The sequence below is a fragment of the Strix aluco genome, chromosome 12 (assembly GCF_031877795.1).
Source record: "Strix aluco isolate bStrAlu1 chromosome 12, bStrAlu1.hap1, whole genome shotgun sequence".
In the NCBI taxonomy this organism is placed as follows: domain Eukaryota; kingdom Metazoa; phylum Chordata; class Aves; order Strigiformes; family Strigidae; genus Strix; species Strix aluco.
In genome coordinates, this window is record NC_133942.1 from 26,783,295 (window position 1) to 26,795,343 (window position 12,049).

Genomic DNA, 12,049 nt, shown 5'->3' on the forward strand with positions numbered 1-12,049 from the left:
GCTTGTTTTCAGTGGGCTCCAGAACAACCTTCCTTCATTCATTTTGCTTTCAGAAAAGCACTCCATTGCTTGTGCCTATGTGATGGCTTGGAGTGGTGAGGCAGGTTGCAAACAGGTCAGAGAGACAGAGAATATGGCAGGTGCTAATTGTCCACTCACAGCCCCATGACAGAGTGTTGTCCATGCCACTAGTTAAATAGAAATGAAACTCTGCTTAATGTATTCCTGATATCCCAGACTTTCAGGAACAGTATTAATTTCCGAGAATGCAATTTCACTCCTATTATTTTTATTCTCTTTTATCCCATCTGTTTTAGTGAAGTTACTTTATCTATTGTGATTGCCTGTAGTGTTGATTAAACCAACAGTATTATTCTGTGACACTGAGGTATAACCATTGCTTGCCATACAATGAAGTAGCTTGGCCTTATTAACTGAGCAGTTACTTTATCTAAACAGGGACCATTTCAAAAGAGGAATGCTGTTCCTGGCAATGAAAGGAACCCTGGAATAAAGGGATTGCTTGAGGGACAGTTGTATAGTACCTGGCCATGTAAATTTTACTGGCTGTCAAATAACATTCAGTCTGTCCTTTCCCTGTTTTAGCATTTTGAGATTAAAGACAAGTAGAATATCACTCCATAAAAGATCTGAGTGTTAATTTAATCATCTCTGTGACTCATCTACTAGAGAAAGAAAAAGCATCATGATTTTTTTAAACGTTATCCAAAACTCAAGCTGTGATGCAGCAGTTTGCAGGGGTGCCCCACTGGTTCTGATGATTTCAGACCTTCCCCAATAGCTAAACTTTATGACCATGAGGGTGAGGATGAACTTTGGCTATGACCTAGATCTGCAATTCACAAGTGTTTTTCATACAGCTGCAATAATATTCCAGAAAATGTAATTGGCCTTTTACTTCATTCACTTTTGCAAATGAAAATAAAGCTACTGTGAGAGCAGATCTTTTGCTAAGAAAATATTTTTTTTAATATTTTTATAGCTCTGTCAACAATAAAGGAGTCTCACAGTCTAAAGTCTTTCTCTAAACCTTTTTAATGGAAAAAACTTCATAGAAAATATCCTTTTACTTTTTTAATAACATATAACTATATACATGATTAAAAACTGTAACAAAAAGCTGCAGGGACTGGAAAAATGTTTTGTTGGATCCATGCAGATGGTACATTTAAAAAAGGATTTCACAAATCCATGTACATCAAATGGAGCTGCAGTGAGAGGGTTGAAAAAAAATGGCAACTCTCTATTATTTACCTGAATGTACTGGGAATAAAGCACAGACATACAAAATACACAAAAAGAATACAAAAGAGTACACGGTGTAAATGCTGTTAGCACAGAAGTTTCTTTTTTAAGTAAATAGGAGAAAAGAAGTAAAATCTCCTTATTCACATTTTATATTGCAGTTTAAAAGATAACTAATCTCTTATTTGCTGTATTTTGTTTTTCTTCACTCTGACATACACGACAGTTGAAGTATATGGCATTTGCATTTAACAGCTCAGGAATATTTTGATTCATCTCCATGTCTGTGAATGTACTGTCATTTCTGAATATCATCATGTATACATATTGCTTTAAAAACATGTACAGAGTTGCACATGAGTTAGAAATACAAAATATTGAGGGCCACCACACTACGAAGTGCTGCGTACTCTTGTCCTGATCCAGCAGTATGTTTAAGGACACACACAACTTCAAATCTAAGAGGAATCCCTCAGAGAGTAAAGGAAGTTAAGAACGTGCAGAAATGATTTGCTGATCAGGTCTGGAGTTTTCAACAGTTTGTAGTATAGACTCTGCAGCTAGGAAAACTGTTACGCCTGAGGCTATAATTCTGTCCTTACACCCCAGATAATGTAGCTACACAGTGTAGATGATTTACTGTACTTTAAAAATAAATTTTCTTAATTCTAAGTTAAAACTTAAAATGAATCCTCTTTAAAAAAAATCTGGGGAATCAAGCTCTGCAGATGGAAAGAAAGAGGTGGTGTTTAGTTTGTTAGTTACAAGTTGGAAGAGACTCTGTAGGCAGCAGGTAATAATGTGACGGGTTTTAAACACCTCACTTCTAAAGGAACTTGCTTATATTTTTGTCCTGGGCCAAAAAAAGAACAGACATAATTGAAAAGTCAGAACGAGCCAGTAAGCTCACCTGTGGCTCACAAGCATGGTGAGGATGGCAAGCCATCATTTAGTAAGAGAATAAAGTCAAGCTTACTTGCTTGTCCCGTGGGCTTTTACTGGGTTCTTCCTGCTGTAACAAATACTTACAATTCCCAGTGTAATCACAGGAAGTTTAATAGCAGACAAATAAATGGCGTCTGCGTGTTCATATACTTGTTCAAAAAAAGAAAAAAGGTGGAAACAACAACAGTAACAACAACAAAACTAGACAAGCGGTGAAAGCTGAAATATTCTGTGAAGCCTTGGGATCTGTTCCTGTTCTCCTTAACACCCTCCCACCCTGTTTCGCCATGCTCTTTTGGCAGGCAGGTAAAACCTTTCAAGTTCCTGTAAGTGAGGGAGGATTTTTGCTTATAACAAGACATAAAGTAATTATGAAAATAAACTTTGAAAAACAAATTGCTGTGGGTCATGAAAGCCAAATCTCACTGATAAGTATTTCAATTTCATTGTCCATGTAATGGTTTGATTCCCTCCCCAGTTTGACCTCTTTATGTGAGCATGCTAATTGGAAAGTTGCCAATATACCAGTTTTTGGCTTGTTACTGTTCAGAGTCTTTTATTTTTAAGGACCATCAATGATACTTGTTTATGTTGTTCATTGCTAGCATTTGGGGTAAAATCTGGCTTGTAAAGCCCTGATTGAAACTAGAATGTCGGTACAAGGCAGGTCTGTTTGAGAAGGCAACCTGAAAGCAGTAAGACTTATGTTTATTTAAAGGAGAGATAAATGTGTGTGTGCATGCATTTGCATTTAACAGTTTTATAGCTAGAACCATTACTAAATGATGCCCAATAGCCATTGTATCTCTTGTTATGATTTGTTTTATAAAGATGTAATGATTCTCAGGAGAGTTTTATGAAAACATGCAGAGTTGGTTTGCATTACGTATGCAGTTATGTGCCCAGTATATATGTTGCAACTTAATTTCTTAAATATATATTGTGTAACACTTTTTATTCCTGAGTGCTGGTCTCCATAAGGAATAGAGAGGGTGGCATCATGTGCTCGTGTGCACAGCGTGGTCCTTCGTCATTTTAGGAGTTCTTCTGAGGGATCTTTATTGTCACAGTTTTAACTTCAGAATATTCTCTCAATCCACATTCGCCCCTAAAAAACAAATTGGAGCATCAGCTTACACCAGACATTAATTCTTTTATCGAGCAAAAACCTGCAAAGTGATTCCTTGATGAGGTTAAGATATAACCTAAAATTCTCAGCATAGGTTTCTGTTGTACTGTGATTTTGTACAGGCTTTCCTTTCATGCCATCTTTCAGAAAACCTGAAGGTGAAGTTTCAGTTAAGGTCAAAAGTACAATGGATGGTTCCAGCATTTGATAAGGAGATACAGAATGACATTAAACCCAAAAATACTCACTGTCAGTTGATGGAACTGTTAGGAGTGAATTGATGTCCTCTGTCCTTTCCAGACCTTGAAAATGTCCAAACACCAAGACCTACACCACTGGCCAGTGAAATTACTGCTTATATTTGCACTCAAGAAAGAGAAGGTCCCAGCTATGTACTATGGAAAATGACCTACTCGCAACCCTGGATAAAGATGAACTTGACTCCTAACCCACTGATCTTTTTTCTCTGACAAAATATCCAGCAGCAGAAATCAGCATTTGCACATACTGTGAAAGAGTATTCAGCTTCCTCAGTTTTCCACTAGATTTACATAGAAGACCTCTTTTTGTCCTAGCACAGCATCTTCCATAAGATCCTCTATACTGCTAGAAGCTAGCCACTTTCTAGGTCCTAGTCATCTGACACATGGCTCTGAGGGGAACATGTTCTGCTTTGGATAAATAATGCTTAAGAAATGGGTGTTTCTGAATGCTGTGTAGATTTTGTTGTAGTCAGCTCCAGCCTGGCTCATCTCTTAGGCTGCTGAGGTTTAGAGTGGATATCGCACGGCTTTTGGGGAGTTCTGCCTGCCTTCTTGGAAGTATAGGTATGTGCATTTTGCTGTGCAAATATTTGGAGTAATGGAGTTCTTGTCAAGTCGTTAGTTAAGTTCTAGTATGTCTGCTGGATGCTGTGTAGGTAAAGCAATGTCCCCACCTCCGAACAGGTACAGTCCAAGGCTGGAAGTAGAGTATCTCTTCTGTATGAACTCATACGAGGCTTCTTTTGCACAAGCTCTTACAGACATTTGTTTCTTGGTTGAATTCTTATCCCCACCCCTAAAACATCTACAATACTGCTCTCTTACTTATATTAAAATCTAAAAAGTGCTGACATGCGTATCATGTTAGCATGTTTACTATTTGACGCTGCCTTCCCCCTGGATCCTCCTGTGCAGAATTTAATGCCAACTGCACCATAAAGAATATTTCAGGGGAATTCCCCAGAACCTCTTTCTAACAAGTGTTGCTTTCAGAATGGAGTGTTCACTGTTCAAAGCAATAAAACCCCTCTGTATGCCCCCAGCATTGCATAGCCTACTTCATATTTACCACTACACTGTAAATTTTACACCAAACATAATATCGGCGATATATTATGTTATTATTGTATTATATTATGCCGAAATATTCATTTGGGCAGAAATACCAGGATATTTACCAGCCCATTTCATTCCACCTGCAGTTTTGAAAACTTTCTGATGTACCTGTTGGCTTGGTGAGCCTTACATGGGATATAGTGGTTGATGTTTAACTCAGACTGATGATTCAGTACGCATTTGAAGATCTACCAGAATTTAAGTACATGCAAGGAAATATGCTGGTAAAGATTTTTTGACATGTGAAAGGTCCCCATTGATTTGGACCACCCTCAGCTTTCATTAGAAAGTGGTAGATTTGTCTCCAAAGAATGACCAAAAACTTCAGCTATTTATCAGACTCAGCTGAGCCACAGGACCTTATGGCTCAGTGGAAGCTGTCACCAGGAGCCACATGGAGCCCAATAACTAATGCTAGTAAGTCTCTCTGTGTGAAAGTTTCTGCTTGATTCATCAGGGCTGCGGCTTGGCTCCAAACACCTGTTGGACAGATTTTTCCAAGTCAATAGATAATGTAGCCAACAGAGCATCCAGTGCCTTTATGTATGTTCCAACTGCCAGTCTGGTGAACAAAATTAGATATATTTATTGTCTGTTTCTTCAGCTCAAGGCTTCAGGGCCTTACGTGTTTGTTTTCTGGCTTAAAGTTTGGAAGTGGACAACTGTAATGAATGCTAAGGCAAGTATTTTTCAAAAGTTAGAAAGTTGCTCTTGCTGAATAGGAAGATGGATTATTCCAGACATTCAGAGCAGAAGAGTCAGTGTGTGTTCAATTAAAGGGCTCGCTTGTCCCTACAACCTAATACAGGAAAGTAGGGAGCAGTAACATCCTGTTCTATGGCCACTGTGGGTCTTCTGGGATTGCAGTTTGGTGTCAGGATGAGAACAAGGGTTGTGTCTGTGAAAAGGAAGGAGCCCGCAGGTCAAGTCTGCATGGTGCTATCCCTTGGTTGTGTAGGTGTGAGGGCAGTGGAACAAATCACTCTTCAAAAGAAGTATTACATACTCTCTTCCCTCCCTCAGACCAAGAGAAAAAAGATAAGGAAAAGAATTATAACTCCAAGCTGTTCTCCTGCTTGCACTTCTTTTTGGGAATGCACTGCTGTATCTCGGAGCTATCCAGACCATAATAATTCCTGTGACATTAAAGGCTAGTTCTGAAGTACACTAGCACCTCCTTCCCTTGAAAACATTTGGACAGAGACCAGCATTTTTGGGGACTCTAATATAAAATGGCCACATGTGGCTATTTGGGATGAGTCACTTGTTTTTTTAGTTACAGGAGTTAAATTTTACACCACTCAGGTAGTGATAAGAAGCTTTAAGGAAGTGTAAATGTAAAAAAATCCCCCTTTTAGACTCCTTTTTTAGACTCCAAGAATATTGTAAGTAGCCTTAATATAAACAGGAATCAGTTGTATTGTGTAAATGAGTTCTGGTTCTCTACTGGTATGGACATACCCTGCTATGTTTTGTGGGAGTGCAAAGTCAGTATAGCAGATCTCAACTTTCTGTGTTCATTTTTTTCCCCATGTGTGATAAAAATCTGTGAATTTAAATACAGGAACAGAACAAGTTCCAGATAATACAGTGCTAGCACAGATAGCACAGTGGCATAATTATGGTCTGGTTGTAACATACTATTAGCTTAGCAATGACACACACATATGTATGGACATTTTCTCTTTTTTTGTTGTTCTTTAATTGCCTGACTCAATATTATTTTTGCTGTAAAATGTATCCCTTAAAACAGAGATCTAAGGTGAATTAGAAAGTGATATCTGGTCAAAGAGGTTCTGAAAGGAGTTGAATAATTACTCATAAGTAGGTTTTTCAGGCATCTTTGTGAGATAGAGATTATTACTATTACAAACATTTACTGTTTATGATGAATGTTTTCAAAGCTGTAGATGGGAATCAAGTGTACAACTACCATGGATTTTTCCATGGGAGCTGGGGTGCTGCCTGGTCTCCCCCCCCTTTCAAAAACTCTACGATATCAATATGTGAATATTTTGCTTGCACAGTTAACCTCCCTGAAGTCAGTGGGGTCACTCTTGGGTGTCAAGTTACTCATGTGCTCTATCGAGCTTAGTAGTTTTAGAATATTTTCACAATGATAAGAGTTAGATGAGCTGACATATTTATGCCAGTGTGAGATCACCTCATAACTCATGAATGTGGAGAATAGTATGAATGTGTTATTCAAAGTACTCCCTAATGAGGGAAAATATTTCAGACTACATAGAGCTTATTTTATAGATCAAGTTGTATACTTAAACATATTTAAAGTTTTAAAGAGTTTGACCTTACTTTAGTTTTACTGCTGAGTTTGCCATTAGCCATAAGCTATTTTGAAAGCTTAGGTGAGACATATCTGGTATACGTGCCTCCTGCACAGAAATTAATTGAATCCTTTGTATGCGTAACCAATCTGGGGCTGATGCAATTGCTAAACTTCCTTGTAATTGTAATGCGAATTAAAAACTGGTCAGATTTTAAATTAGGTACATGGGACAGTATTTGAGCATGGAGTTCCATTTCAAAATACTTGGCACTTAGTTCTAAATGGATTAAGAAAGGACAGAAAGCTTTGTAATGGAAGGTGATTTTTTGAAAGGGATGTAAACACATTTGTCTATCCTGCTCTGGGCCTGATTTCATTTAACATTGTTTATAAATCTGAAACAGATAGATAACATTTAAATAAAATTCAGATGCATCTATATTAATAAATGTAGGAAAAAGTAAAAAAAGCAAAAAAATAGCAAGAGAGGCAAAATATACGGCAAAACAACTTTGAAACAAGTACACCAAATCAGTCAACAAGTACACAGCAGTACCAAAAAGAGAATCTTTCTGCAAAAGTGCTGGTTAATGTGGCTAAGAAAAACTCTCAGAAAACACGTTACAAGTTCAGAAAAATTGAAATTTTTAGTCCTTTCAGAATAAGAAGGGAGTTCCAGTAATTTATTCTGCTATGTCAAAAAAAAAAAAAAAAAAGGAAAAGAAAATGGTCTTGCCATGTAAATCAACTTCATTTAGAACTGGCAACGCTTATCAGTCATCTTATCCTCAGATGGGAATATTTCCTGATCTTAATTTTCATGGAAGGATTCACTAATGTTGTAGAGCTGAAAACAGTTTAGAAGGCAGCAGGGTAATACTTACATCTCTCTCCCATTGCCAGACATTTTGAATCCTCCAAAAGGGCTTTGGGCATTTAAGGCATTGTAGCAATTTATCCTGTAACAGGAAGAGGCATTAAGTCCAACTGCACTGTCAGAGAGACCTTTGGACAACTTGGGGAGAGACTGAAACTTCTGGAGCTAAGGTCACTGTATACCTCTTACTAATACCAAACTTGACTTGTGTTGAAAAGAAATGAGGGATTTATGCCACAAAACCAACATTCTGCTCCTTACTCATAAGGAGAATGGGATTTGGCCTGTGAGGACTGGAGAAGGGCACTGGATGCAGCTTTCGTAAGGAGCTGTTAATTGTCTTACAAACCTCAGTGTCAGTTTATAACACAGAGCTGTTAGATTTGAATTTGTCCTTTTTCTCCCTGATTTGTTGTGGATCTTTAGTTTACCCAGGCTTGACATACCAAATTGCAAGCTATTAAACTCTAGAAGTGGCATTACCTGTTCCTAAGGACTAGAGAGAAGATGTGTCCCCTTAGTTCCTTAATGTTGTAGAAAGTACATGATTCTTTGTGCCTTTAAGCAGAAACCTCACAGGATTCTGCTCCACAGAAAGGATCAGTTATACTCTGCTTTGTTTGTTTTCAGTAATGCCATTCAGCAGTGTGGCTGCCATGCGAATGGGAAGCAAGGCGCTTCCCAGTTTTCAATAGCATTCACCCACAGTGAGCAGTCACAGCTCCCTACAGCTGTTCCATATCTTGGTTAGCGATTCACTACTAGGATGGTCTAGATAAACATTTTTTCAGACACAGGGTGCAAAACTGAGGTGCCATGATAGTGAGTCAAACTCTTTATCTCCAAAAGTAGGAGTGTGATAACTTCTGCCTTACCAGACCGTCCCAGCCTGCATTGCTGAAGAGACTGTCAGGGCCTTGTTTATGTCATTTGTAAAGACAGCAGCTACCAGCCCAAAATCAGAATTGTTGGCTCTCTCTATAACTTCATCCATGGTTTTAAATCTCAGTATTTCTTGAACAGGCCCAAAAATCTGCAACAAAGATTAATCATTAATTATTAAAGCAGCCCGCTCAGAGGCATTTTATTCCTCTTTTATTCTTCTTTTTTAATTGTCTTCTGTCTCCTGTTGCACTCTTTATAAATTCCCACAGCAACATTTAATAGTGATAGATAGCTGTCTATAAAACTGCATGAATTTCCCGAAGCAGTTGCCTCAGTGGAACTCATCCATTCTTCCCTTATCTTTTCTTTCACATCTGAGACTTTACAGCCAATGACAAAAATTGAGCTTCATAACCCAACTGATGTCATCAGTTGCTGTGTGCATAAGGAGTTCTGAAAAGATTTTGCTCTTTTTTTTTTTTTAAAGGTAGTGGTGATTTTCACTCTAAAGCTTTTGTCTCAGGAAGTAAACATGATTTAAAATTAGGACATTCTAAAATGCCCATGTGTGTGAATACCTCCTCCTTGGCAATCCGCATGTCATCTGTTACATTGGAAAACACTGTAGGTTCAATGAAGAAGCCCTTCCTTCCTAGCCCTTTACCCCCACATTCGAGTTTTGCTCCTTCAGTAATGCCGCTTTGAATCAGTTCCAAGATCTTGTTGTATTGTTTTTTATCAATCTGAAAGAGAGAAGAAACCATTTGACTTGCAAACTGTGCACTTGACAATCAAGTCGAAATTGGTTTTTTAGGCAAGTCACGTCCCAGTGAGTAGACTCATGCTTATATTCACTACTCTCTGAGCTGGAGATGCCAGAGATCTACAAATAGCTGCTGACTGGAACCTAGGACTCAGTCTTCTTAAGGATGTGTCCCCCTATGTATGTGGGTCAACCCACATTCTTACTAAGCAGTCTGGTTTATAAGCAAAGCAGATCATTATTTTTTGTCTAAGGTTAACTTCCTGAAAATGGTATAAGCCCAGCTGGTTATTAAGAACATTTTCTAAAGACCTATTTCTAATTGTGACCATCTCTTGTTTAGAATTCCTGTGTCTCTAGTGGTCTACAAGCACAGTTATGGTTGTAGACAATTTTTGAAAGTAAGTGCCCACAGAGACTTTTGAGAGCTGCTCACAGTTTACAGCTGTATCTTGGGGGGGCTGAAGATCAGAATCTTTCTGTTAAAGCTGGGAAGCAAACTTACTGACATTTTTTATTTTATTTTTATTTTAAGTAAAAACTGAGAGTTTTTACTTAACAAGAAACACCCCTGAGCTGCACAGATTACCTACTCCTTTAGAACTTTAGTCTTTAAAATGTTTATCATGTCAGCTACCCTGGACTGTGTGAGTGAGTATGCACCGACTGACCTCTGTCCTAGTAGAGTTTAAATGCTTCCAGGCACCTCCTGGGCTGTAGAGCCAAAGCACTATTCCTTTACCTGTGGTCCTTGTTCTGTAGTTGGGTCAAAAGGACTCCCCACAACTCTCCTCTTCGCACGTTCTACACTTCTTCTAACAAACTCTTCATAGATTGATTCTTCCACATAAATCCGTGAGCCTGCAGTGCAGCATTGACCTTGATTGAAGAAGACCCCTTGGTGAGCTTGTTCCACAGCATAGTCCACTAAAAAATCAAGACAGCATATGTTGCTCTGACACATCATAGACACATCTGCTGTTGCACCAGTGCCACGTCTATTACATAGGTGCCACACTCCCAAAACTTCAAAGCAGGACTAGGATTTGGTTAAAAAAAACCAAAGCAGATACCAAATCAAATCATGCTATTGTTGTGTGGGGTCATAAATGAAGATGATTAATTTTGTGTCATAATCCCTGTGAAAATACATAGTTTTTAAACATGTCTAAAGTTGAGTTTTTCCCTTTATTCCAGCCTGGACACAGCTATACTAGAGGGATATTAGGACCATCTGTCTCTTTCAGAAACACTGGATTGCATGGGACCACTTGGCACTTCAGGCATCATCTAGGTAACGAAGGGTCCATAGGTAATACATTCCACATGCCATCTCATGACAAAAGCCACAAAATATTGCTTAATATCCCACTGCAAAAATTAAACCAAGACAGTGCTTTAGCAGTCTGTAGGAGTAGAGTATGCAAGAACAACTTCACTGATGTCTTCTATGCCATGTAATTTTTAAACTAAAACTCTTAAAGAGACCCTAGGAGGTGATTTGTGCCCCCACATTATAGAAGTCTGTCTGACTGGGGTCAGTAGAGGAGGGGAAAATTTGTCTGTGATCCCAAGTTTGCACTTGGTTTAATACTGCATATGTGAGAATTACAGCCAACCAAGTACTTGAGAGAATCTGACTTTGATAATGGCAAGACCTATCCTTCCCAAAAAGCCAGATTAGTTTTCTGCAAGAGAGAAACATCTTCTTGGCCTATACAGGTGACTAAGGCGTTAAAAATATAGGTCAATTATAGAACAATCAAACCTTGATTTCTACTCTAACTTCCTTGGAGATACAGCTAACACATCCCCTATCCAAGCAGGAGAGAGGATCCAGCCATGTTTAGACATTCAGAGCTAAATTCTCCCACTGGGTGTAAGAGCCGACTAGACAAGAATATTGAATTCATCCTTAAACAGTGATGCCCTGCAGCGCTGTAGTACCTCTGTTATCAGCTGTAGCACTTTGCAATATTGCTTAAAGTATCATCTTTTATGGAATAAACAAAGTAACAGTGCTTTACATTCAGCACATTCTAGACAACTCCGTCTAATAGAAATGCCTTATTCTGCCCTCAGCGTGGTCTTGAAAAAAAATGATATAGGGTGTTCCCTGGACCATATTCAAATTCTCCCAGGCAGCTCCATGGAGATTGAAAACACTAGTGGATAGAACTGATCAACTGATGTTTCTTCCTTTATTGCTAACACAATTTTTCACCATGAAGGGCTCTAACAATTCTCTGGTTTTTAGGTGCACAAACTTTCAACAGCTTTGTCATGCTTTCTGCTAACTTTTGGCACACAGTGTTCCTCAAATGTAACAAACAGCTGCTTTGGAATACTAAGCAAATTGCTGTGCTTAAAAAATCAGAGCTTTGAAGTCTGTATCTCAGGTCAAGTGCTGGTGGTTGTAATTATGGGAAGACCAGAGAGCTTTAGTGTGATACACTGTGTAACACACAGTCCTGATGAAGACTGTGCTCTACTCTGTGGCCTGTTATTCCCCTGTTGC

At 38.6% G+C, this 12,049-nt stretch overlaps 1 protein-coding gene and 1 long non-coding RNA gene across 2 annotated transcripts in view; one reads left to right on the top strand and one right to left on the bottom strand.

Annotated features, from left to right (window-relative positions):
- The window catches only part of LOC141928759 (uncharacterized), a 113,924-nt gene that overhangs the window by 56,837 nt on the left and 45,038 nt on the right, over positions 1 to 12,049 (top strand). The gene's annotated exons all lie outside the window — the stretch shown is intronic.
- ALDH1A2 (aldehyde dehydrogenase 1 family member A2) overlaps positions 1,039 to 12,049 on the bottom strand; it is a 58,012-nt gene continuing 47,001 nt past the window's right edge. Inside the window, exons 9-13 of the mRNA XM_074837438.1 lie at positions 10,274 to 10,458; positions 9,347 to 9,511; positions 8,759 to 8,916; positions 7,891 to 7,965; positions 1,039 to 3,319 (exon numbers count right to left, since the gene is read on the bottom strand). Of these exons, the coding sequence (XP_074693539.1) occupies positions 3,247 to 3,319; positions 7,891 to 7,965; positions 8,759 to 8,916; positions 9,347 to 9,511; positions 10,274 to 10,458 (656 nt within the window). The 3' untranslated portion in view covers positions 1,039 to 3,246. The remainder of the gene's footprint in view (positions 3,320 to 7,890; positions 7,966 to 8,758; positions 8,917 to 9,346; positions 9,512 to 10,273; positions 10,459 to 12,049) is intronic.